The sequence below is a fragment of the Delphinus delphis genome, chromosome 8 (genome assembly GCF_949987515.2).
Source record: "Delphinus delphis chromosome 8, mDelDel1.2, whole genome shotgun sequence".
NCBI classification, from domain to species: Eukaryota; Metazoa; Chordata; class Mammalia; order Artiodactyla; family Delphinidae; genus Delphinus; species Delphinus delphis.
The window spans coordinates 10,749,796-10,777,354 of NC_082690.1; the positions used below are offsets into that span (position 1 = coordinate 10,749,796).

The 27,559-nt window shown below is 38.2% G+C and overlaps 1 protein-coding gene across 2 annotated transcripts in view; it reads right to left on the reverse strand.

The window, feature by feature from the left end:
* The window catches only part of CCDC15 (coiled-coil domain containing 15), a 62,173-nt gene extending 35,419 nt beyond the window's left edge, over window positions 1–26,754 (reverse strand). The window contains exons 1-11 of one of the 2 annotated variants that reach the window (XM_060017728.1): window positions 26,601–26,754; window positions 26,051–26,239; window positions 20,526–20,675; window positions 19,793–19,984; window positions 14,333–14,446; window positions 9,507–9,629; window positions 8,746–9,249; window positions 8,043–8,165; window positions 7,681–7,803; window positions 5,746–5,820; window positions 4,710–4,832 (exon numbers count right to left, since the gene is read on the reverse strand). In XM_060017728.1, the coding sequence (XP_059873711.1) occupies window positions 4,710–4,832; window positions 5,746–5,820; window positions 7,681–7,803; window positions 8,043–8,165; window positions 8,746–9,249; window positions 9,507–9,629; window positions 14,333–14,446; window positions 19,793–19,984; window positions 20,526–20,675; window positions 26,051–26,230 (1,707 nt within the window). In that variant the 5' untranslated portion in view covers window positions 26,231–26,239; window positions 26,601–26,754. Of the gene's footprint in view, window positions 1–4,709; window positions 4,833–5,745; window positions 5,821–7,680; window positions 7,804–8,042; window positions 8,166–8,745; window positions 9,250–9,506; window positions 9,630–14,332; window positions 14,447–19,792; window positions 19,985–20,513; window positions 20,676–26,050; window positions 26,240–26,600 lie in introns of both variants that reach the window. The other variant, XM_060017727.1, reaches the window with a different exon arrangement.
* Between the last annotated feature and the right edge of the window lie 805 nt (window positions 26,755–27,559).

Here is a 27,559-nt window from a genome sequence, read left to right on the forward strand (position 1 = left end):
TATATTAAGAACTCACATAACTCAATAATTAGAAGATAAATAATCCAATTACAAGTTGCACAGAGGATTTAATAATTTTCCAAAGAACATATACATATGACCAATAAGCATGTGAAGAGATGCTCATCATTAATCATCAAGTAAATGTAAACCAAAACCACAGTGAGATATGACTTCACATCCATTAAGAGAACTATAATTAAAAAGGCAGACAATGACAAGTATTGGTGAGGATGCGGAGAAATTGGAACCCTCATAATACTGCCAATGAGAATGAAAAATAGCGCAGCCACTTTGGAAACCAGTTTGGCAGTTCCTCAAAGGTTAAGCATATGATTACCATAAGTCTCAGCAATTCCCCTCCTAGGTATATACCCAAGGGAAATGGAAACACATATCACAGAAAAACTTATAAACAAATGTTCATAGCAGCATTATTCATGACAGTCAAGAAGTGGAAACAATCCAAATGTCCATCAGCTGATGAATGGATAAATAAAACGTGCTGTATGAATATAATGGAATATTATCCAATGAATAGGAATGAAGTACTACTACATGCTACAAGGTCAATGAACTTTGAAAACATTATGCTAAGTGAAAGAAGTCAGTGACAAAAGGCCATTCCACGATCCCATTTATATAATATGTCCAGAACAGGCAAATCTATAGAGACAGAAAGTAGATTAGTGGTTGCCTAGGGCTGGGGATGGGGGTGAGGGGAAAAAGGGAGCGAGTGGCTGCTAATGGGTGTATGTATGACTTTTGGGGAGTAATGAAAATATTCTAAAACCGATTGTGGCAAAGTCTGCACAACCCTTTGAATATAGTAAAAACACTGAATTGTACACTTTAAATGGGTTACTTGTATGGTATATAAAGTAGTCAATCCTCATTATTTGAACACTCCTGTATTATTTGTGAATTTGCCTATTCGTTAAAATGTATTTGTTATCACAAAATGAATACTCGCAGTGCTTTTGTGGTCACTTGCAGACATGCACAGAGCTGTGAAAAATCTGAATCGTCAGTTTTACACATTGCAAGCTGAGGTCGAACACGGTGATGCTCTGCCTTTGGGCCTTCATACTGTAAACAAGTATCCTTTTCAAGGTACATTTGGTGCAAAGGTTTTTGCATTTTTGTGCTTTTTCTGTTGATTTTGCTGTTTAAAACATCCCTCAAGCACAGTGCTGAAGCACTACCTAGTGTTCTTAAGCATAAGAAGGCTGTGATGTGCCTTATGGAGAAAATATTTACATATATTAGATAAGCTTCGTTCAGGCACAAGCTATAGTGACACTGGCCCTGACTACAATGTTAATGAATCAACAACACACATTAAATAAGGTGTCTTCAAACAGAAATTCACACAAAACAGTTGAGCAATGAATGGTTCAGTAGTCACTAAAATTCAGTGTTTATGGCAACTTTATAGAACATAACTACTATGAATAAAGAGAATTGATTGTATATTTCAATAAGGCTGTTATTTTTAAAGTTATTTTTTATAGAGAAAATCTGAAAACAATACATAGCAATAGGCTAATGGTGGTTATCTCTGGAATTTGGGGGTTTTTTTCTTTTTGTTTATTTGTATTTACTTTTGCTATAATAAAAATGAAATTTTCTGCTTTCAAAAAAGTAAGAAAAACTGGACTTCCAGCACTGGCCAAGGAGTAAGCCCACTCTGAGCCTCTCTCTCTCACTGATTGTAACTAAAAATTCCAGGAAATGTGGCCCCTGGTATCTGGAGAGTATATGGGGTGGGTATCCTCAAGAGGAGTGAGTTCAGAACTCTACTCAATACTCTGTAATGACCTGTATGGGAACAGAATCTAAAAAAAGAGTAGATATGTGTATATGTATAACTGATTCACTTTGCTGTACAGCAGAAACTAATACATTATAAAATACATTATAAATCAACTATACTCCAATAAAAATTAATTTTAAAAAATGCATCAGGGCTTCCCTGGTGGCACAGTGGTTGGGAGTCCGCCTGCCAATGCGGGAGACAAGGGTTCGTGCCCCGGTCCAGGAAGATCCCACATGCCGCGGAGTGGCTGGGCCCGTGAGCCATGGCCGATGAGCCTGCGTGTCCGGAGCCTGTGCTCCGCAATGGGAGAGGCCACAACAGTGAGAAGCCCGCATACCGCAAAAAAAAAAAGATGCATGAGTTAGAAAAGTGGATTCCTTAATTCTGTGTATGAACTGGCACACATCCCAGAATTACCCCTGAGCTGTGCATGCATGGGATGGACTTAAAGAAGTATAATGAAGGCTTTGAGACCTGAACTAACATTGGAGCCACTGTTCACAGAAGATGAGAAAGAACGTATAATCTGAATTTAACCAGGTTGACTGCTTGCCAAAACAAACAAAAATATGCAACATTATTCAGAGGATTTTAATAGAAACCTGTCTCACAATATAATATTCAAAATTGGACCCAGAAGAAAAGATGGCAAGAGAATCCAGAATATGGATCCAAAGAAAGACATCTCTTCCTCTGAGATTAGTAGGAACAGGTAAGAATGGCAAAAAAGTAAATGGTCAAGGGAGTTATTGCATGATGGCTTCTACTTTTTCTTTTATCGAAAGTCTGAGAGTATGGGGGTGCAGCAGGAACTTTAAGGAGTATTTAAGGGTTAGAATGATCAGTGTGGGCCATAGGTGAGGGAGCGGACAAGTGGCAAGTAAGGAAAAAGCTAGGCAGCACTGGGGACCCAGCTGTGCCTATAAACCGTAAGGATGAATGTGTATAAACCTACACCATTAAAGAGCTTTTTTCCAATAAGGCTGGATTATTTGGGAGCCTAAAAGGTGAAAGGACTGATCCAGGGTTGAGGATTTTCAGGGCTGGTATGGCAGAAGGACAAGAAGAAGAGGTTCTGACTACCAAAGCTGCACCCTCAATTAAACAGTCAGGATTAGGCACCCCTCTTCTGTGCTCAGCTAATGCCCTATGCATCCTCTACCACTAATCATGTTGCTTCAGAATTATCGCTTATTTGTCAGTCTCTCTTCTTTAGACTGTCTGAAATTTGAGTGCTCTGTCTTGTTCATAGTTATAGCTTTGATATTTAGAACCTAAACAATGGCTAACATCAAACAGGTGCTCAATAAGTGTTTGATTGACTAATTCTTTCTAAACAAATTTAGCAAGAAACCAGCAGGTACCAGGCACCATGTTAAATGCCGTCCACACTCCGGTAAACAAAACAAGTGTGGTGCCTCTCCTCATAAAGCTTATAGACTAGTGGAAGTCATGTAAATAAGTAAATAATTACAAACTGTCTTGTTTATGGAGAAGGAAACAAACAGAATGCAGGGACAGAGGAAAGACAGAAGAGGGTTGCCGTATGGAGCATAAGCTCTAAAAGATACAAATGCATTCACCAAATGGCGTGAGCAGTGACGTAATGGTAGTAAAAATACTTTAGGCTGCAGCGATACCCCTGATGTAATCTAAATAGGTCAGAATAGTCTAATATATTACGGCATAGAAGTAGACATTACACTTCTTGCCACTACTATGGATCTTAACTGTATCTGCGAAGCAATCCTAAGTTTCTCCAGCCATAACACAAGGATAATAATAGTATCCATCTCCCAGGGTAATTGTGAGAGTTAAATGAGACAATGGATACAAAGTTTTAGAACCATTTTGGCTATGGTAAATGCTTAATGAATTTAAGCTGTTAGTCTTAATAATATTAATAACGTTAATCTTGATAAGGTGGTCAGAGCAGTCTTTTCTAAAAAGGTGACATTTAAGCTGAAACGTGAAGGATGAGAAGGGACCAGCTTTGTGAAGAAAAAAGAGAAGACTATCCAAGCAGAGGGGTAAAAAAAGCAAAAGAGCTGAAGTAGAAAAGGGCCTGGCATAGTTCAGGATATGTAAACGGCGATGCAGAAGAAAACATGACAGCCTTCCCTTAGACCAATCTTAAGAGACCCAAACCAAAAATAACAAAGGACCCGCAGTTTAGTCCTAAAAACCTCAGCCCAAATCCATAATTCTGCCTTTATGCCTCCTTTTCTTTCTGCTCTCTTAAAAGAGCCAAGAGGAAATTTCTCTTTATCTCTTTCATATATTCTAACAACACTGGTTGCCTGAAGGCTCTGTCTTTAAAATAACATGAAACCACAAGTCAGAAATTATCCAGACAATGGTAAAATTCTAGCGGGAATAAACTAGACTTCAGTTAAGTCATAGAAAAATCTTAGTAGGCCAGCGTACTGTGACATTTTCTTGAAAAACTATAGATCTTAAATCAATACCCCAAAACTTAGGCAATATAACCCTAACAAGCTCCAGCCCAGATTCTGAATAGTTTCTTTCTTGGTGATCCTACCTTACGCTCTACCAGGTTACTGATGGAGATCTAGTCCTGGTTGTTGGTGAAAGATCCTCCCTCCCCCTCCCCCCAGAAACCACTTATTTCTTTCCCTCTCATACCATAGAAGACTAGGGCCACCAGAAATACACCTTTAATAAAAGAACATACATGTAAAAAATACAGTTTTTCCAATAGGTAACAAGCGCTTCTGACAATACCCTAGGCTTCGGTGAGTAATCTTAGGTTTTACACACTATGAAATAAACCCAGCATCGGCTTTTTGCTGAGCCTTACTGCTCCCAGCTCAGTAGGACCCACAACCCTATCTAAACTCCAGGGCTTATGCTCTACAGTTTGGTTTACCTGTCTGCTGCTGGGAGCCTCTCTCTGGTGCTTGGGTGGAAGATGCTGACGGCCAGCCGGAAGCAAACCTGCTTGCCATCTTTCAGCTGTTCTAGCAGATGGTTGCCGTATGGAGCGTAAGCTCTAAAAGATACAAATGCATTCACCAAATGGCGTGAGCAGTGACGTAATGGTAGTAAAAATACTTTAGGCTGCAGCGATACCCCTGATGTAATCTAAATAGGTCAGAATAGTCTAATATATTATGGCATAAAAGTAGACATTACACTTCTCGCCACTACTATGGATCTTAACTGTATCTGCGAAGCAATCCTAAGTTTCTCCATCCATAAAACAAGGATAATAATAGTATCCATCTCCCAGGGTAATTGTGAGAGTTAAATGAGACAATGGATACAAAGTTTTAGAACCATTTTGGCTATGGTAAATGCTTAATGAATTTAAGCTGTTAGTCTTAATAATATTAATAACATTATTGATAATATTAATAAGAGATAACACTATCATCATCATCGTTGTTGTTGGTAGCATAGCTCTGGCAAGTCTATATCAAACTCTAACTAACTGACTTTCTGCTGCTTACACTTTACTATACTCTGCTCTACCTGCTCTCTGGTGGAGCCTGGATCCTGGATTTCATGTAAAACATATTCATGGTGCTCCAGAAATAACTCCTTTCTCCATCTCTCATCTGTCATATTATGTGAGGCCTGCCCACAGTTCCTGGGCTAAAAGAAAACAAACACTGAACATCAATTGTCCAAGCAGTAGCGTCATGCCAGGGCAATAGTAAAAGCTTTAGTGAAGAGGCCAGAAGTAGATTTAACAGGGCAGAATGGTCACAGAACAGGAGGACATTATATCTTTGCCCATTGTTATTGACCTTAACACTAAACCCCTGAAACAGTTACTACTTTGCCCTGTCAATCTTGAACCAAAACCTAAGGAATTTACTCTCTGTTACTTACTTCTCCCTATATTCTGCTTTACTTATTCTCTGGGAGAGGCTAGGTCTTGAATACCAAGTGAAACATACCGATGACACTTCAGAAGCAACTCGTCTTTCAACCTCCCATTTCTCAAAAGATGAGGGCTGCTTGATACACTTGTTCTAAAGGAATAACAAAACACAAAACTAATTGTCTAAGCAAAAATTATAGGTTAGTGACAATACTGTACACTTCAGTGACAACTCTGAAATAATGATACCAGGGGAGGGTAATATAACAATTAGAGGTGTGCATGTGTGTGTTTAATATAAAATTTCCAAACATACATAAAAGTGGGGAAAAAATTAGTATAATAAGTCCCAAGATACCTATCACCCAGCACTGACAATTAGCAACATCATGTTTTTTGTTTTTGTTTTTTCTCTTAATTTTTATTGGAGTATGGTTGGTTTTACAAGGTTGTATTAGTTTCAGGTGTACAGCAAAGTGAGTCAGTTATACATACATCCACTCTTGTTTAGATTCTTTTCCTATAGGCCATTACAGAATATTGAGTAGAGTTCCCTGTGCTATACAGTAGGTCCTTATTAGTTATCTATTTTATATATAGTAGTGTGACATGTCAATCCCAATTTCCCAATTTGTCCCTCCCAGCAACATCATGTTTTTTCATCCATCTCTTCTCCCACTTTCTTTCCTGGAGTATTTTGAAGCAAATCCCAGATTATTCTGGCACTTTTTTTCTTTTGCATTTTTTGCATGGGGCAACTCTTTATTCAACAACACATTTCGAAGAAGATAAGGCAACAAGGCAATATTTTTATAATGTTGCTAGCATTTTCTCAGGTAAAGCCAGGAAAAAAGCTGTGTCATTTCCCAAAGTACTCCTACTCGATGTCCCCAATAACTCCATGCATAAATACTAGAAGTGGTGAAGTCTAGGATGTTTTGAGTGGCAAACAGCTTGTTTTTTCCTTCATCATAACTGGTTTGCAAATTTGATGTCTGGCTTTGGTGTACTGCTTCAGATGGCCAAGAGTAGAATTCCTTCAGTATGTATAAGACTAAATGTCAAAAGGCAAATTTGCTGAAGGACTTGAGTTTAAGAAGAACAATTTACGGATAACCAATCAACTTTATATAAAACCTATCTCTTATTTAACCCAAATGACAGAGGTATGCTTCCTCACCTGGTCTCTTTAGATCTGGCACATTCTGAAATAAATGAAGACATCATACTCTTAGCCTAACTCTAGAAGCTTTAATTCTATGTAGTCTACATACTAGCTAGCTTGGCAAGCTCCAGCCCAAATCTTAAGAAATTTCATCTGTTACTCTTTTAGAAAGTAGACAGCGCTCTCACTGTATTCTGCTCTACCTGTTCTCTAGGGGAGGCTTGGTCTTGCATTTTAGGTTTAACATTCTGATGACACCCCAGAGTCAATTCATCTCTCTCTCTCTCTCTTCTCTCATAAAAGATGACAGTTGCTTCAGAAACATGTTCAAAAGAAACAACAAAAACAGAAAACAAGTCGTCTAACCAGGGCAACATGCTAACCTTAATACTCTAGGCTTCAGTGAGAACTCCAGGGAAATGGCACCAGATGAGGCTATTCTGATACATTTTGGTTTGAACGAGGATGTTATACTTTTACCCCAACTCTAGAGATCTTAATTTTTAATCCCCAAACATGTACAGAATAGTCTGACAACCCCCCCCAAATTTTAAGTAATTTAGGATCTGCTAATTCTTCCTATAATATTCACGTAAGGGCAGTATGCTTGTGGTAATAATGTGGGCTTCAGCAAAAGTTATAGCATAATCTTAGTAAATTAGAATAGTCTGATTCCACAATAAGAATATGAATGTGATTTATCATCCTTCTGAATGACAGAACTGATCTGACTGATACAGTTCACTGAACAAGGATCTGATTCTACATTTCACATTACCAGTTGTTGAAAATGTATGAAATCCAGCTACTTTATTTCCTCTCTGTCTCTTTCTGATTGTGCTCTACCTGATCTCTGATGAAGGCCTGGTCCTGAAGTTTAGGAGGCAGATACTGATAACCTGCCAGAGAAAAGTCTTCTCTCCCTTTCTCATTTGTCATATCACAATATGACTCCTTGAAGCGTACCTTCTAAGAGAGAAGAAAACATAAAGTGTAAATTGTTCAGTGGGAGTAACATGACAGCAATAATATTCTAGGCTCTATTGGGAGCCTTACAGTAATTTTTTCAACTCCAGATAATGTGAAACATTATGGAATAAAACAGAAAACCATACTTTTTGAAATCTAGCTAAGAACAATCTTGGAAAGTTCCAAACTAAACCCAAACAATGCAGTTCCTGATGGTCCCTCTCCTTTTTCTGCTCTACCTTGCCGTTGATGAAGGCCTGATCTTGATGCCTGTGTAGAAGATCTTGATGGACATCCAGAGGAAGCACCTCTTCCCGACTCCTACCTATCAAAACTGATGCTGGTGGCTTCAAATTTGCTTTCTAAAAAAGAACAAATATAAAATAGCAATTGTTCAGTTAAGAAAGACAGGTTAATCAATAATACTTTAGGTTGCACTGAGAATTCAGGAGTTAACTGAGGTCAGAGTTTAATTGAACATCTTATAGAATAAATTAACACACTATACTCTATTCCCCATAAACCCAGCCACAACCCTAAGTAATTTACTTCCTGTTGATCCCTTTCTTCTTCCTCTTGGTCTACCTGATCTCTGGTGGAGGGCTGACCTTGGAACCTGCGTAAAAAATACTGTTGGACACTTGTGGGCCACTCTTTTTTCCCATCTTTCAGCTCTCAAAACAGATGACGGCTGCAAGAAATACTTTCCCTAATGAAGAAAATTGTTTAAAAAGCAAATTGTCCAGACAGGGGTAATATGCTGCTGACAATATTTTAACACTTAATAAGAACCCTGGACATTTATTTGATAAATCAATCAGTGAACTATTTTGTTCCAACTATGGCTCTCCAAATCAGCTGCAATATAGTCCTTGCAAATCCCACTACAAGCCTTAAAGAGCTTATTTCTTTTTGTTATATCTCCTTTCCACTCTATTTTACCTGATCTCTGGGTAGAAAATCCTGGTCCTGGCATTTGGGTTGAACATTCTGGTCTTTGAGAAGAACATGCTGGTCTGTGGGTAGAAAATCCTGGTCCTGGCATTTGGGTAGAACATTCTGGTCTTTGGGAAGAATATGCTGGTCTGTGGGTAGAAAAGCCTGGTTTTGGAGTAGAAAATCTTGGACTTCCAAAACAATATTCCCATCTTCTAGTTCAACACTCTGATCTTTCAGCATAACACTCTGAGTTTTGGTCTTAACAGCCTGGGCTTTGGGCTCAACAGCTTGGCCTTCCAGCTTGATATCCTGGGTACCGAGCCTCAGCTCAACACTCTGGGCTTCCAGCTCAACACTGCAGACGCCTGTCAAATCACCCTGGGTTTGCAGCAGGTCACCTGGGGCTTCTGGAAGATAATCCTGGGCTTCTGGCAGAACATCCTGGTGTAACTGCCTTACCTCTTCCTCTTCCATCACAGCAAATAATGGATTTTTGAATTGTACTTTCTAAAAGTGAACATAAACATCAAATATAGAATGCCAAGCAGCAGCAACACTGGGTTTTCTGCGAGATTCCTAAAATAATCTTAAAAGGATACGGTAGTCAAACAAATTACTAAAATAAAATGCAAAATTACAGTCTTTGCTCAACTCAATAGAACCTAAATCTACAGTCTCAAACCAGTACAAGAATACTGGCATCTCTAGTCCAAATCATAATTACTTTAATTTTTATTATACTATCTCCTTTCACTCTGCTTTACCTGAACTGTGCTGAAAGGTATATCCTTGTCTTCAAAAAGGAGATCCTGCTGGTCCCCCCAAGACAAATTCTTTTTCCCTTTCTTATCTATCATAATAGATGAAGATTCCTCAGTGTCAGGTTCCTAAAGAACACACAAACAAAAATGGAAAAGAAAAAAAAAAAACCAACCAAATGTATCTGTTACAGGTAGAAACAAGAATGCATGCAAAAGCATTAAGTTAGCACTCTTCCTCACACCATATATAAAAATTAACTCAAAATGGATTAAAGACCTAAATATGAGAGATAAAATTATAAAATTCTTAGAAGACATAGGATTAAGCAATGGCTTAATAGATACTGCACCAAAAGCACAGCAGCAAAAGAAAAACAGATAAATTAGACTATACCAAAACTAAAAATTTTGTGCTGCAAATGATAGCATTAAGAAAGTTAAATGACAACCCAGAGAATGGGAGAAAATACTTGCAATCAAGTATCTGATAAGAGACTTGTATTCATATAAAGAATTCTTATAACTTGATAATAAAAAGACAACTCAATTTAAAAATGGCACTACATTTGAATACAGATTTTCTCCACGAGAGATATATAAATGGGCAATAAGCACATGAAAAGATATTCAAGATGATCAGTCACTGGGAAAATACAAATCAAAAGTATGGAGAGATCCCACTTCACACCCACTAAGGTGGCTGTAAAAAAGATGGGCAATAACAAGTTTTGAAGACAATGTGGAGAAAATGGAACCCTCATACATTGTTGATGGAAAACACCTTGGCAGGGGCTTCCCTGGTGGCACAGTGGATAAGAATCTGCCTGCCAATGCAGGAGACAGAGGTTCGATCCCTGATCTGGGAAGATCCCACATGCCGTGGAGCAACTAAGCCTGTGCACCACAACTATTGAGCCTGTGCTCTAGAGCCCGTGAGCCACAGCTACTGAAGTCCGCGTGCCTAGAGCCTGTGCTCCGCAACAAGAGAAACCACCGCAATGAGAAGCCTGCACACCGCAACAAAGAGTAGCCCCCGCTCACCGCAACTAGAGAAAAGCCCAAGTACGATGATGACGATCCAACACAGCCAAAATTAATTTTAAAATTAATTAATTTTTTAAAAATTAAAAAAAACCGGGGCTTCCCTGGTGGCGCAGTGGTTGAGAGTCCGCCTGCCGATGCAGGGGACACGGGTTCATGCCCCGGTCCTGGAAGATCCCACATGCCGCGGACCGGCTGGGCCCGTGAGCCATGGCCGCTGGGCCTGCGTGTCCGGAGCCTGTGCTCCACGGCGGGAGAGGCCACAGCAGTGAGAGGCCCGCATACCGCAAAGAAAAAAAAAAAAAAAATTAAAAAAACCCACCTTGGCAGTTCCTCAAAATATTAAACATAGAGTTAACATGACCCAGAAATTCCACAACCAGAGAAATGAATGTCCGTACAAAAACATGTAAAAACTGCTTATAGCACAATTATTCATAAAAGCTAAGAAATGGAAACAACACAAATGTCTATCAACTGCTGAACTAAGTGTGACATACTGATGTACTGATACATGCTACAATGTGGACGAACTTTGAATACATTATGCAAAGTGAAAGAAGCCAGTCACAAAAGACGCCATATTATATTATTCCATTTATATGAAATGCCCAGAATAAGCAAATCTACAGAGACAGAAAGTAGTTTAGTGGTTGCTTAGTACTGGGGGTAGGGACAGGGAGGGACTGGGGAGTGACAGTTAACAGGTATGGGGTTTCTTTCAGGGGTGAAGAAAATCTTCTAAATTAGATTGTGGTGACAGTTGCACAACCCTGTGAATATACCAAAAACCTCTGAATTGTACACTTTAAGTGGGTGAATTGTGTGGTATGTGAATTAAAGCTTAATAGAACTGTTAGAAAAAAATAACTATTGGGCATTATAATCTTAATACTTAAACTCATCCTTAATTAGCTGTGGATAGTTCTAACAAGGCATCTTTTTTCCTCTACTCTTTACATTTCCCTACCTGATCTTCCATAAATTTCTGGTAATCTACAAGAGTTAAAAGACCTTGATGGGGCTTCCCTGGTGGTGCAGTGGTTGAGAGTCTGCCTGCCGATGCAGGGGACACGGGTTTGTGCCCCGGTCCAGGAGGATCCCACATACCGTGGAGCGGCTGGGCCCGTGAGCCGTGGCCGCTGAGCCTGCGCGTCCGGAGCCTGCGCGTCCGGAGCCTGTGCTCCGCAACGGGAGAGGCCACAGCAGTGAGAGGCCCGCGTACCACAAAAAAAGAAAAAAAAAAAAAAGACCCTGATGGACCTCAAAGGGCATTTCTCCTCTTATCCCTATATTTATCCTGGTGAATGATGGTTTCCTACAAAGTGCTTTCTGAAAAAGAAGAAAAATTAATACAAATATAAATGGTCTAGAGAAAGCAATATGCTCATGACACTAAGCTGAGTTTTTGTGAAAGATCTGGAGCAATCCTAGCAGGTTATGGTAGTCTAATACAGAATATTGAGTTCTATTTCAAGTATACAAACAAGTCACTTACATATCAAACACATGGAAGTGAAATTCCTGGTAGGAGAGTTTTTTTTTTAACATCTTTATTGGAGTATAATTGCTTTACACTGTTGTGTTAGTTTCTGCTGTATAACAAAGTGAATCAGCTATACATATACATATATCCCCGTATCCACTCCCTCTTGCGTCTCCCTCCCGCCCTCCCTATCCCACCCCTCTAGGTGGTCACAAAGCACGGAGTTGATCCTGGTAGGAGAATATTTTAACTTTATAAATGATAATTTGCCCCTATCCTAGCCAGTAACAATTTCAGAAGGCTTACAATTTTGTCTTGGTGATCTAACAGTGGGCAAGGCAAATATATCTCTTCTACGTTTATCTCTAAATCTGGAACAACCAGATGTCAGTCAAAATAAGTCTAACAAGAATACGAAACCAGAGTTCAACTGGGTTATAGATTGTTCTCCTTTCTGACTGGCAGCTTCCTCCTTCACACAACTGAATGGATAGAAAACTGTTCAGATTTGAGGGAAAGACTACGTACTTGATAAGAAAAGTTTCACTAATTTCTTAGATCATTCTCAATTATATGGAGTAGATTTGTTTGTGATGTTTTACCTGAAAAACACACATGCATTCTTTGGAAGCAAGCAGCTAGCCTGAATTCACCATCAACATCATAATGAATTACACTTAAATGGCACCTTTGACGTATCAAACTGGTTTACACAAGGATGTCATCTCAGACTTAATCCTCCTCCCTTCTACTGGAGAATTATTTCAGTCAGGCCTAGGAACAGTACTCTTTCTGGGAAAAACATCAGTTGAAAGATTTGAACATGCTCCACACAATGTGAAGTATCAGTCTCTAGGTTCTGATAACCCTATTTTTTTCCTGGTTTAAATAAAATGTGTCCAATCATCTCCTTTGAGCAGTACCGGGAAGTCAGTCTTATGGACCAAACTATAGTACTGCCAAATCCGTGGTAGAGGTATGAAAATTGTCAAGAAACTAAGTCAAGAATTTAGTTTCAAAAGAGTCTTAAGTCACAACAAGGCAATCCTAGAAAAAGGTAACCATACTTAATGCATCTAAGATGGAATGCCATATGTAGGCACACCCATGCCCACTTGTTTTTTATATTTAACTATAAATTTCTTAATTATCGCTGAAGAGGAAGGTATTATAGCTTAGTATTCTACCAACTGCAAACATATAAGAGACAAATGTCTTTGATGGTTGCACAGAGATACTTAAGGAAAAAATACAAAAATAAAATATAAACATATATGTAATCTAGGAAAATGTAAAAAAATACCAATTAGGAAGCAAAACTGAGAAAGAACTAAGCAAGAGACAGAGTTCTTAATGGTACCAAAAACAAAGAGTAAAAAAAGACTAATTAATGAGCCATTTTACTGATGCTGCCTATCAAAACTTGAAATTAATGCTAAAATTAAGTAAACACAGGAAAATACATGGGTTTAACATCCAAATTTGTGAACATGGAAATAAGTAGGCACCAAAACAATGCAATTTTACAAGCATAGCTTTAAATATTCTTTTAAGTCTAACTCCATATTTAGGTTCCAATTATTCACGCTAAACTTATTCTATATTTTGAATCAAAAGAATTTCTTTCTTTTTGAAAAATAATGGTATTGACTTCTTCCTGATTAAAAAATAAAATATATACATTATGGAAAATTTCTACAGTAAAGAAAACCAAGAGAAAAAAATAAAAATCACCTGTAATAACACTATCCAGAAATAATCAGTATTAACCTCTTGGTCCATTTCTTTCCAGGCCTTTCTCTGTGCTCATAGCATTCTCTCCCCATCTCGATATTTTGCTTTATTTTTTTCATAGCATTTATCATTTGAAATTATATTTTGCATTTATTTGCTTATTTATTATATGCTTCCCTACTAACACAGGAGCTCCTTGTCTACCTTTTCACCACTGTTAAGTCCTGCTTCTAGAACAATGCCTGGCAATCGTACACATCCCATAAATATTTATGGAATGAATTTTTTTAATTGAGCTTACATTGTATCTAATTTTATATCCTACTTTTTCCACTTAACTTTATATCACAGACACTTTCCCTAGTCTTCAGATACCCTTTGAAAGCATGATATTTTTGATAATAGCTATAAACGAATATATCATAACTTTTAAACCGCTCCCTACTTTTGGATAATTAAGGTTATTTCCAATTATTTTTCAGGTCTAAATAATGTAGAGATGTAAATTAATCTTTATCCTATTTTTTAATCTGTATTTTTAGAAACAGCTCATTAGAATTTAATTTACCTCTTGGGTGGGAAAATTTTTCTTTCGATCATCTGGAAACACCGATGCATTTTTTTTATTCACAGTTTTAAATGATGCCAGCCGTTGACGTGCTTCTTTCATGGTTTGACTAAGCTGCCAAAGAAAGGGGAAAAAAAGAAAAGAAAAACAGGCTAAAGTCTTAATACCAAATTCACTAAGTGTTCCAACAGGAAAACAGGCCCCTATTATTAAAAATTGCCAGACCTAAGACAAGAGGATTACTTGGAAAGGAGATTTTCTGATCTGCTGATAAGTATATTTACAACATTATTTTCATTATCTTAAGAGACTGTATTTCATAACTTGATTTAAGTGCTGTTACTCAAATCGTTTTTTAATAATGTAGGCTTTATATTAAGTACGTACACAAAAATATTAGAACCTATAAGTCTGAATTTGGAAATTACTGAGCAGACACATTCCTTACCTTCTATCCGTCTTCTTAATAAAGAGTTATTTCTTCAACTGGTCCTTGCATGCCTGATCACTTTTATCACTCCTTGTAAGAAGACTCTCTATTCCTAGTCCCCCTAAAATCCTTTTTTCCTATTTACATGAGTCTCTTCTTCACCCATAACATTTGAAAACTATAGTTATTTAGTCTTTTCTCAAATGTCTCTTCTTCCAGGAAGGCTTCCTAAGTTAATTTAGAGTACAAATTCAAACCTGTCAACAGACCAATTTGTTTCAGGTACTCTAGGTAACAATTGATAATAAATATTAATATTAAATATGTTAATTTTGTGTTCATTCCTTATCTCTACCTAGCAATTTCAGTAAGTATCTATTTTGACTTCTTTTTCAGAGAAGCACACAGCCTATTTTACATTTCACATATCTGCATAGAATGTTCCTTTAAGGAAAATACAGAAAAGCACATCCCTATACTACTCAGTGAAATTATGGCAAAGCCAGGACCAGTTCTAACCCATCCAATGAAAGTTTAATGACATCATTTCTCCCTTAAAGGGAAATAATGACTGTGATTTACAGATATAAATTACAAATATTTTATGATATTTACTAATAGTGACCTAGAGATAAAAACACTCTCTTGCTAACAGCCCGGTTTCCTTACAGCATTATCACCTCTGTTTTGTCCTTGTTTCTAGAAGGTCTATACCTCTAGCCAGAGAAATCAGCTTGAAACATTACTCTTTATTCTACTAAGAGGAGGACTTCTAAATTTGGTTAGTGCAGAGTGGCTAAAGGGGTCAAGATAGAGTTAATCACAATGCAAAAACAGATAGTATATCTGCAGTTGAAGTTATGAAAAAATACAAAGCCATGAACATGCTTATTTTTACTCCTTGCCAAGTGTGGTAGACATTATTGCCCTGCATAAAGTGACCAAGGATGCAAAATACTTGCTGTAACAGATTTAAAATAAGAGTACATAATCTTCATTTTCCATCAAGTCCAAACCCCTATTAGTTGCAGATTGATTTTAGTCTCTTAAGCAGGATATTTCAACTGCTCCAGCAGTTGGACTAAACATTACGTTCAGTTTTTCTGTCTTTATCAAAACCCTTCATCAAATCAACCCAAAGATCCTTTCAATGACCTGCTATGAGGACTGTAGTAGGCTGAATAATGGCCACCCAAAGATATCAGGTCTTAATCCCTGAAACGTTACTTTATAAGGAGAAAGGGCCTTTGCATGTGTGATTAAGTTGAGGATCTTGAGATGAGGAGATAATCCTGGATTATCCAGACGGGCACTAAATGCCATCACAAGTGTTTTTATAAGAGAGGTAGAGGAAGATCAGACATATGGAAGAAGTGATGTGAAGATGGAGGCAGAGATGGGTCTGATGTGGTCACAAGCAAAGGAATGCCAGCAGACACCAAAAGCTTCAAGAGTCAAGGAACAAATTCTCCCTAGAATCTGCGGACACCTGGATTTTGACTCAGTGAAACTGATTTTGGACTTCTGGCCTCCACAACTGTAAGAGAATAAGTTTCTGTCATTTTAAGCTACTAAGTTTGGGGTAATTCGTTACAGCAGCCACAGGAAACTAATACAAAGACCAAAGTTAATGTTAATAAGCACTAAACAAAACACAGAAGACAGGAGGATGGTAAAAATCAAATTATGTAAAATGAACAGGCAGAGAAGTACGTTCCTCTTATTGTAAGATAATGGTGATCACTACATATATTGGTGACTGTGTGTGTGTATATATATGCATTTGTATGTGTATATATACATATACATTTACATATGTAAGTTTAAACACATATACATGTTGTGTTTGTAACTACTCAAAACATAAAATTTGACCAAAAGTCTTGTCTTTTCTTTTTCTTTTTGGGGGGCCGTGCCATGCAGCTTGCGTGATAGTCCCCCAACCAGGGATTGAACCCAGGGCCACGGTACCGAGTCCTAACCACTGGACTGCCAGGGAACTCCCCCAAAAGTCTTTTCTGTACTAGAAGCTTAGACACAATTTTCATTCCTTTGTAGCTGTTGTTATCAGCAAAGACTGGCACTGAATCGCTAACCAAGACTTAAAACTTCCCTGATGGAAATAAATTATTATATAATTACATAGAAAACCCAGCTATCAATAAGCAAAGGTAGTTCTGGCCAATAAAATTAAAATGTACTATATAAACAAATTTTGAGATTTAAATAAACAAATTTTGAGACTTAAATCTTAAAATCTAATGCAAACACTGATCATACATTAAAATGTAAAACTTCAAACAAATATGTAGGATGAAATTTGACAAATATAGATATCTACTGTGATACTGTTTCCCACTCATTGTTCATATTTTCTTCAGTTCTTTTTAATTTATTCAGACAATTAGGAATTTATATGGAACTATATAAATGAAACAATGTGGTAATAACATGTAGGTCATGGGAAAAGACTATAGATGAGATCTAACATTTATAGAATTTCACCTCTTGTACTGCCATGGAGGCCTAATACCTATGTCTTTAAATGTATGTTAATGCCATAAAAATCTACCCAAAGTTGAATTCTATCCAAGTACAATATAGTTTATTTGCAAAAGATAACATATTGATTTTTCAGTGTGTTAGACTTTTCTACAGCCACAAAAATACCATACACGTAAAAACTCACATGAGGCCCTTAGCATAGCCTATGAACCCCAATGTAGTACATCAATATACCTTTAAGTAGGCGTACCAAGCTAGAGGCTGGCCAGTAACCTAGACCTAATGCAAAAAGGCAGGATGGGCCAATAAAGATTCCTTACCTTACATAATGAACAAGGAAGTGTTCAGAGAAAAAGTCAGAGACAGGAGCTGGACCTAAAAGATCCTAAGCTGGAGAAAAGAGGCTAAAGGAGCCTCAGGTATGCCAAAGTTTTGGAGCTGTGATGATGAAAATACCAGTTAATAGTAGAAAAATAAGTAAAGAAGAGAGAACACATGTAGAGACAGGATGACCAACTCTCAGTTTGCCTGAAACTGTCCCAAAGGAGTTAGTGCTTGAACTCTGCCTCATTGTCTAGTTCTTGGCGACATCTAGTGGATAGAAACTGCAACAAAAACAGTAAGATTAAAAAAATTTGAGCATCTATTGTCATGGTGTTGAATGGGCAAAAGTTTACAGGCTTAAAGTAGTTTAAGTCACTGAACGTTCCTCAGTAGTGCATCTTCTTTTAAGAAAAAAACAGGGTTGGGAATTCCCTGGCTGTCCAGTGGTTAGGACTCCGCGCTTGTACGGCTGGGGGCACGGGTTCAATCCCTGGTTGGGGAACTAAGATCCCACATGCCACAAGGCACAGCCAAAAAAAAAAAAGAAAAGAAAAAAACAGTATAAAAACTTTTTAGATTTGGGGAACATTTAAGGCTTTTCATAACATGATTTTTTCCTACCCGTCTAACCTCATTTTCTGTTGCTTTACCCTGTACACTATCAATTAGAAAGGTTCCATCACTTATTAGCAAATATATTGGGTTGGCCAGAAAGTTTGTTTGGGTTTTTGTAAGCTGTTACAGAAAAACCTGAACGAACTTTCTGGCCAACCCAATACTAAGCTCATTACATATTCTAGACTTTTTACTATTCCTCCTATCTCAAAGTTCTTTTGAATTTACCAATTAAATTCAGCTTACCAATTCAAAATACACAGCTCAATTCCACCTCTTCCAGGAATTCTTCCCAAACTATTTCCTTGGAATTAAAAAAATTTTGAATTTCCACTGCACAAATTTATCAACAATGCAGCAAATATCTCCATATTATTATCTAATAGATTGGGGGTCTACCAACTTTGTTTCTCTACTTGGAAATATAAACCCATGAAAGGTCCTATTTCACACATTTAGTATCCCTACAATGGTTAACAAACACAGTATATTCAAATATCTGTGGACTGATGTGTCCTATTCATGTATCATACAAATGAAGTAAAGTCCTCACTACAATGGAATTTATAGCTACCAGTAGCATGAAAGCAAGGACTGTTATTCTGTCTCAGTCAATGTTCTATCCTTTGCAATTTCTGCGGTGCCTGGCTCAATAAATATTTGCTCAGTAAACTGTTCATAATCTTAAAAACGAAAATGATTATAAAAATGATCACTACAAACCAAATAATGACAAGAAAAAGTCATAGTTTGGGCAGAGAGAAAAATCTTTTTAATAAGTATTTCAACATAACACGTGATTATAAAGCTTTCCCTATTTATACTAACAGCATAATCAGATTTGCTTCATACTTATGACGAAGTATGTCAGCAATCACACAACTTTTATTTTCACATAATCATAATTTTCCACATTTTTGTTCTCCTCTCACTAACCCTAGGATTACATTTTAAAATGATAAATGAAGGATTATTCCCACAGAAGAGTTGAAGAATATGATCAACTGGACAAAAGCCTGGGTACATTATGCAGGGTGGAGGGGGGTACTGATTAGATGGCATCAAGTGATTTGAGTGGATAAATCTACTCATGGTGGTTAATTTTTAAATATTCGTTATGTAAAGTGAGTCACTAAAAAGTTACAATAAAAAATTCTGAATATGTTAATTTAGAGTTTACTATATTATCACTTGACTTATAGATCAATTTATGGTGATAATCAGATTGAGGGACAGAAAAAAGAAACAAAAATAATCTTTTGTCCATATGCCACAAACTGAGAGTAACTTACCCATAACACAATTTCAGTATAATTGAAAAATCTACATTCTTTGACCTAAAGCTCTTTCTAATAAGTTTTGAACTCTAACACTTTGGCACCTTTCTTTAAATGATTCTTAAGTGTCTGACCAATAAATATAAATTTAAAATATATATAAAAATAAACATCATCCACTATTCCCCACTTTACAAAGGTAAAAAAAAGAGGAGGTGGCAAAAAGCAAAGTTGAATGTGACACCTCCTCATCTCTACATCATAGCCTAAAAAAACCAGAGACATAAAATAAAATGAATATATACTTACAGCCTGGGCTTGTTGTTGGAATAGTTCATTCTGATTCTCTCTATCTTCTATTCCATCCTCAAGCTTCCGGGAAGGAGGTAACCTAGCACTTCCAATAGCAGCATTCAAATGGTTTGGAAAAACACTTGTTCTTTTAAGAGTTAAGTTTGCTGGATCTGAAGAGTGCATGGCTATAGAGCCTTCTTTTTCTGCCTACACAAAGGAAGAAAGAGTGAGCTTCCCCCAGTGAAGTGCAATCAAATAATGTCTACCAGCAGCCCAAAAGCTTTAAAACCAGGGTTGGGGGGAAGGATGGGAAAACTTTAGCTGGTAAAGAAACTAACATTTACCAGGCACCTACTACGTGCTAATATTTTACATTATCTAATTCTCAAAACAACACTGGGAAACAAGTATCATATCCCCATTTCACACATAAAGAAACTATAGTCGAGAGAATTTAAGTAATTAGCCCAAGGTCACAAAGCTAGTAGGCAGCAAAGCCAGAATTCAAACCCCAACCCCAAACTCTGACATTGTTTATAACTATTTGGTGAAAGCAAAAGAGGGAATCAGAACAACACAGGAAACAGAAACAACAGTTTCTCTATATACAATCTACTGCCCTCACTAGTAAATCAGATTATGCGAAGCCTGGAATCAAAAGAAAGTGATTCTGTCATTGCCTAATAGCATTTCTCATTACAAGCACACTTCCCATTCAGTCTTTACTCAGGCTCACTTTTGAACTTACGGCTTCATAAGACCTCTGAAGTTGTTGCTTTTTTCTCAGCCTAATTTGCTGATTTACTCGGCGTTTGACTTGTCTCTGAAAATGCTTCAGAGCTTCTTGTTTCTTTCTTAGCTGTTCCCTTAGTTCTTCTTCAATCATATATGCTGAAGTCTTTAAAGATGAAAGACAGAAAATAAACTTACATGTCCCATTCGCTTTGCCCATTAGGACTCTGTTGTAAACACAAAGCAGTCAGAATACAGCCCTGAAAAAATAATTCAGTTCTACAACCCAAAATTCCCCGTACAGTAAAGAAATCACAGGAGTTCAGAGCTGATAATCTAGACATAGCTAGTGAGTACCAAGAACTTAAACCAAATCACAAACTAAAAATTGGAATCTGTGAGCACTCAAATCAAATCTTAATTTTTCATTGTACTGAGAACTAAAAGTATCTTCATTAATTCTTAATGAACCAATTCAAACCTACATTATGTTACATTTTCTAAAATGAGTAAAATAGTCCAGATACACCAGATTGCTCACCACTCACCCACTATGTCTTATTATAAAATGAGAGTTAGGCTTCATTTTTAACCTAGCATGCCCTTCTTGCCACTTCCGTCTAGAAAAGGCCTACTCAGTCAAGACCATCCAATACCCATCTAGTACCTCTCACTCTTATTAACGTTGAGTACAATACTTCTTAACTCCCCCGTTAGATTACGAATGCTTTGAGGGCAGGAAATGTATTTAATTCTCCTTTGTTTCCCCTATGGTATACAACACAGAGCCTTGAATACAAAGGTACTCAATATTTATATAATTGATTAATTCCAGAACATTCTAAACAATCTGGAACATTTTATCACATTTGAGTCCTTGATCATTGTTTGCCTCCTGTAAGTGCTTTGAATAACAAACTGATTATAATAACAGCAGTTACCATTATTAAAGATCTATTATGAGATAAACACTTTAACTACCTTGTATCAATGAATCCTCAAAACTACCTCCAATACTAGGTATTCTTACCTCTTATGTTAAAAATGAGGAAATGGGGCTCAGAAGGATTAATCTGTAGTAGTAGTCCAAGATCCTACAGCTGGCAAGTAGCAGAGCTAGAAGTTTCTCTGACTCCAACACTTATGCCCTGTACTGTACTGCTTTTCTCTTGACTATGTCTCTCATCCATAAGGAATCTTCATATTAAATAAAATCATCATACCTCCTATCTATCCCTTCTCCTAATGCAGTGATTCCAAATTCTAATTCTGAGGGGTGCCCCAAATTATTTCACAGACAGTCATTAAATTCTCAAAATCAAATGAATTGAAGTTCCAATTAAAATTAAAATTCCCAAGAAATCTATCCCATAAACTATTCTACAAGAGTATGTACCATAGGAGTAGAGTGTACAAGACAGATATCAATGAATAATTAAGTAAAATAATTCCAAAGTAGATATATATGTAGTAAAGCCTGAACAAGTGACTCAAGTTAAGTCAAGACCCAGACAAATTTAAGCCATTCTGCCTTTCTTTTACTCCCATTGTCTCTGTCTGCCCTCTTTTACTCGCACCTTGAGATTATCAAACGTCTTATTGAAGTGCATGACTGGTTCCAAATTGTGGATCTCAAGAGTAAACCAAAGATAAGATTGTACCATAGAAACATATTTTAGAAACATATTTTTCTTAGCAACACTATTGTGTAAGACAACCAGAACCTGAAAACACTTGTTCCATGGGACGTTAAGAGGTTCCCAGAATCATATAAACTTGAGAAATACTGGGTTAAACAAAAATAAATAGTCGGCCCTCTGTATCCACAGGTTCCTCATCCTCAGATTCAACCAACCATGGATGAAAAGAAAATTTTCCAGAAAGTTCCAAAAAAGCAAAACTTAAATATGCCAAGCACAGGCAACTATTTACATAGCATCTACATTGTATTAGGTATTGTAAGTAATCTAGAGGTGATTTAAAATATACAGGAGGATGTACACAGGTTATATGCAAATACTATGCTATTTTATACAACTGCTTGAGCATCTGTGAATTTTGGTGTCTGCAGGTGGGGGAAGTGGGGGAAGAGGGGGGTCCTGGAACCAATCCCCTCTAGATACTGAGGGACAACTGTACTGTTTCAATTGTACAACCAATTCTTCATAGCCTTTTTGCACCCTATAGACTATCCAAGGGGCAATATAGAATGAAGTGTTTCTCAGGACAGTCAAAGAATACATTCGGATAATTTATATATGGTGGAACTAATAGTTAGATTACATAGTCCTTAGTCTCCAAATATGATCTCCCCTTCTGCCCCCAATTAATCAAGCCTCCCAGTATATATGCTCTTGTGTAGTCATCTCCCATACTGAATGTAGTCTGACTCTATACTCAATAGACTGAGGCACAAGTGTTGGCTCCATGACTTCCCAGGCAAGGTCATAAAGCAACCTCCACCTAGGGAAGCCCATACCAGCCAAGCAGAGAGACCATGTGGAAAGAGGAAGATGTCCAGCCAGCCCTCAGCCATTCTACTCAGCCTAGCCCAAGTGCCAGATATATGAGTAAGAAAGCCATGTAGGATATTACAGCCCAGCAGATGCCAGATAAAGAAGAACCAAGAAATCCAGCCACCAGCCAGAATCCAGTCAAGTTGTCCCAGACATCATCAGCTACTGGGGTCACCCCAACTGAGGGCTCAGACACTGTGGAGCAGACAAGCCATCCCCACTGTGTCCTGCGCAAATTCCTGACACAAAATATTGTTTGCTTTATGCCATTAAGTTTTAGAGTGGTTTCTTACGCAACAGTAGATAATCAGATAAATTATATAAAACAATGCAATAGCTATATATGCTGATAGGAGAGCAGTACCCTTGGATGATAATTTAATTAAGGGGCAGTCTCAAACTATGGCGTTTATAGGAATTCTGATGGCTCCTTGAAACTTAAGGACAAAAATGATTAGGCATTTCCCTTTAGCACAGACATGAACTTAGGGTAACCAAGCTTTAGAAGTTCTGAGCTGACAAGACCTACGTCTGTTAATAAGAGTGAATTCCCCAGGCTGTATATGCTAAAGTGATAAAGAGTTCTATTAGATGCTTGACCAAATTGCCTTTGACTGGTAATGATCAGAATTTTTTAAATGAAGGAAAGGAGACATGTTTACACATGCTCCAAGACTTTAATATTTTGAGTTGATATATGGGAATATGTGATGATTCTTTTTAACACAGAAAATCTTGGTCGTTTTTAGATATTTTTATGCTATTGATATTATAAAGATATCATAATATGGGCAATTAAAAACAGGTGTCAATAATTTAAATACCAAAATACCTTTGTACCAAATCTTACTGATTCTTCTGGGATGTTTCTTACATTTATCCCTTTTCATTTCCATTTCAATCCCCTTTTCAAGGCTTTCCCTCTACATTACTTACCATTAAAATCTTGGTGCTATACTTCATGCCTAAATTGTTACCATTACAACCCAATTTGTCCCTCAGGAGCCAATCGCTCCTTCATTTTTTTTTTTTTTTAACATCTTTATTGGGGTATAATTGCTTTACAATGGTGTGTTGGTTTCTGCTTTATAACAAAGTGAATCAGTTATACATATACATATGTTCCCATATCTCTTCCCTCTTGCGTCTCCCTGCTCCTTCACCTTTAAAAATGTTAAAGCAGGACTTCCCTGGTTGCTCAGTGCTTAAGAACCCGCCTGCAAATGCAGGGGACACGGGATTGAGCCCTGGTCAGGGAAGATCCCACATGCCACGGGGCAATTAAGCCCGTGCGCTACAACTACTGAGCCTGCACTCTAGAGCCCGCAAGCCACAACTACTGAGCCCGCGTGCTACAACTACTGAAGCCCGTGTGCCTAGAGCCTGTGCTCCACAACAAGAAAAGCCACCGCAATGAGAAGCCTGCTCGCCACAACTAGAGAAAGCCACACGCGGCAACGAAGACCCAACGCAGCCAAAAATAATAAGTAAAATAAATAAATAAATAGTTTTAAAAAATAGAACTTAAAAAAATGTTAAAGCAATTTATCTAATCAAAACACTATTTGATCATGAAATTAATCTGTAAATATTAAACAATGAATGAAGTCAATCCCATCTCCAAAATTTCCTGTGGTTCCCTACCACTCCTATTTTCCACAATCCTATCAACCACCATGCCCCTACTAGGCCTTCCACTGCAATCAATCTAACCTACCCTTAAATCCTAAATATATCTTGCTTACTTCCTACTCTCTCCATTCTCCTTAATTGGAGAATCATCCTCTTTCTTTCTGATTATCCAAATTCTTCATTAAACTTTCCTGGGTCACATCAATTCAAAACCATATCTTTCTTCGTTAAGTGCTATAATAGTCTTAGCACTTACTCATATACTACTCAGACTCAAAATCCTTTCTGGAAATAGCATAGTAATAAATGAATGCTTATGTATATACATCCTTACAGACATAAATAAAATGAATGAATACATGCCATTGCACTGCTATTTAACATTTACTTGCAACATGTCTCATTTCTTCTCTGAGATGAAGGACCACTATGAGAACCTACCTCATACTTTTCAACTCATGTTCAGCACCTTGTCTATACATTCTGAAGATCTTCAAACATTCTGTGCATTCCATAAATATCTACATGCTCCATCAGGAAAAGTAGATATGTAAACAACTTACTATAAATATAATGTGGTATTTATAATAATAAATGAACCACAATAATATATGAACAAATAGCTAAGGAGCACAGTTTGGTGAAAGACAATCAAAAATCTTCTTACCAAAAAGGAAAAAAAAAATCTTACAAAATTGTCCTCCTGTGTTACTAGCTACGTAAGAGAGTTGTCTGACAGGCATGTATGTCAATTTGCAAAAGTTTCCCTTCATCTGAAATGCTCTTCCCTTTCATCTGTACTTACAGCACTTCCATTCTTTAAGGATTAACACAAACTATATTACCTCATTTACTCATTCAACAACTATATCCTGAAGACTTGCCATATGCCAGTACAGGAATGAACAAAACATCAAGATCCCTGTCCTCATGGAATTTACAGTTAAACTTTCTCGGAATCCCAATCAGAATTAATCTCTTTCTCCTTTATTCTCCCACTGCATCTGAACCTGACTGAATCTCCATTACAAAATTTACCATAAACTTTAAGCAATCAATGTTACATTAACTGTGGTCGTCATCCCTACTACATTGTAGAGTGTTTGGAAGACAGTGCCTATGTCTTGTGCATAGAAAGCAATCAAGGGTTTGCAAAGCAAACTGAAATATATATAGGTAATAAATATTTGATTATGCCGACTAAAGCTGCAGCAAGTTTCGGCAGATACATATTTGTTCTATAATCCTAATGCAAGAACATATCTATTTATGACAGAATAGAAACGGCATCCCCAGACTGTTCATCTTATCTGAGCACCAGGGATTTGAGAAGGCTAAGAAAAAGAAAGATGGAGGAAGAACCCCACCATACTTGCATCAAACTGACACTCACAGATGCCGGGACTGCTGAACTATCTGGCGGGGCAGGCTCCACCCATGCCCCAACGGGTACTATAGCCTGGTTCCTCTCAGCCAGCACTGCCAACACGTCCTTGCTCTTCAGGGGGTTTAAAGCCAGGGGCAACTTTGTGGTATTTCGAAGCTTCTTGATGGGGGCCATACTTCCTGGCATCTATGACTCCTGGTTAGGAGAGAGGAAAAGCTTAAAATCTTCAAACGACCGCCTTAAAAGCTCAACCCCCTAACACGCGTATGCCACAGGCTTCTGAAAAGGAGAGAAGCCCTGGAGGAGGCAGTAGCCTGACAAGGATACTGGCGAAGAAGGAAGGAAAAAGGAAAAAAGGGAAAAGAAGGGGTAGGAAATAAAGGAAGGAAATGTTTAAAGATCGCTCTCGGAAAGGAACAGGGACAAGAAGGGGGAGAAACAAGAATCTGAATGAGAGAACGAAGATTGTGCCAGTGGCGGCAAAGCGATGCAGGAAAGGGAGGAAAGAGCGTAGCAGCCGGAGGGCAAGGGGGCTGGGAGGGTGCGGGGTGGGAACCTGGGTCTGAGGCAAAGAGTCCGAATAATCGGTGTCCGGTTATGGGGGGAAGCGCTGAACGCCGGGGAGTCCCGGACCAAAGAAAAGCCTGTTTCTCAAGCCTCAGGGTCCCACTCCTGCTGAGACTGCACCGGCCTAGTATCGATCGCGGTTCGCCACGGATTCAAGCTACCACTGACACCAAAGGACCCGCCTTCGGTAAACCGCCGCTTTGGAGGGGGCTGCCCCGCCCCGCCCCTCGGCGGCCTAGTATCTGCCTCTTCCGGGCTTGTGTCACCTCCCGGAGACGGGAAAGGCGTGAGGGGCGGGGTTTCGCGCTCCAGAGGTTCGTCACTTCCGCTTTGTCTCGCTGTATGGGCGGGACCTATAAACGCGCGTGGAACTGGTGGGGCACGGGTGAGTCCGCGTGGGCGCTGGGTAACAGGCGGGCGGAAGTGTCGCACACTGGCCGTGCCTCGCGTGTCCCGGCGCTGGGACCATCCCACATCCTTCAGGAAAAGAAGTATGTTGGGCCGAAGAGCTGATTGGGTAGGGCAGGGGACCAATTGAGGGAAGCACGGGAAAAGGATGGGAGAAGGCGGGCCTGGCAGGGCTTTCTTGAGGAACGAACTAAGCCAACAGTAAATCATACTGATGTTTGTACACCTCGCTACGTTAACGGAGCTCTTTCATACCTGTTCTTATATATAAACATCGCAGCCTCGTGAGTGGTCTCCCTGTCTGCTTCCAAGCTTTGCTATAATTCTCGGACACTTCGCTATTATCCATGTGGAATACCCATTCGTTCGTGTAATATATAATTGAGAGATTTTTATATACCACCACTGTTCTAGGCACTGGAAATATATAGCAGTGAACAAAATAGACATATATCCCTTGTTCATGGAATTGACAATGAGAAGTAACCAAATAGACTAATGAATAAGTAAACAAATGTGTCTGGTGCTGATAAGCATTGT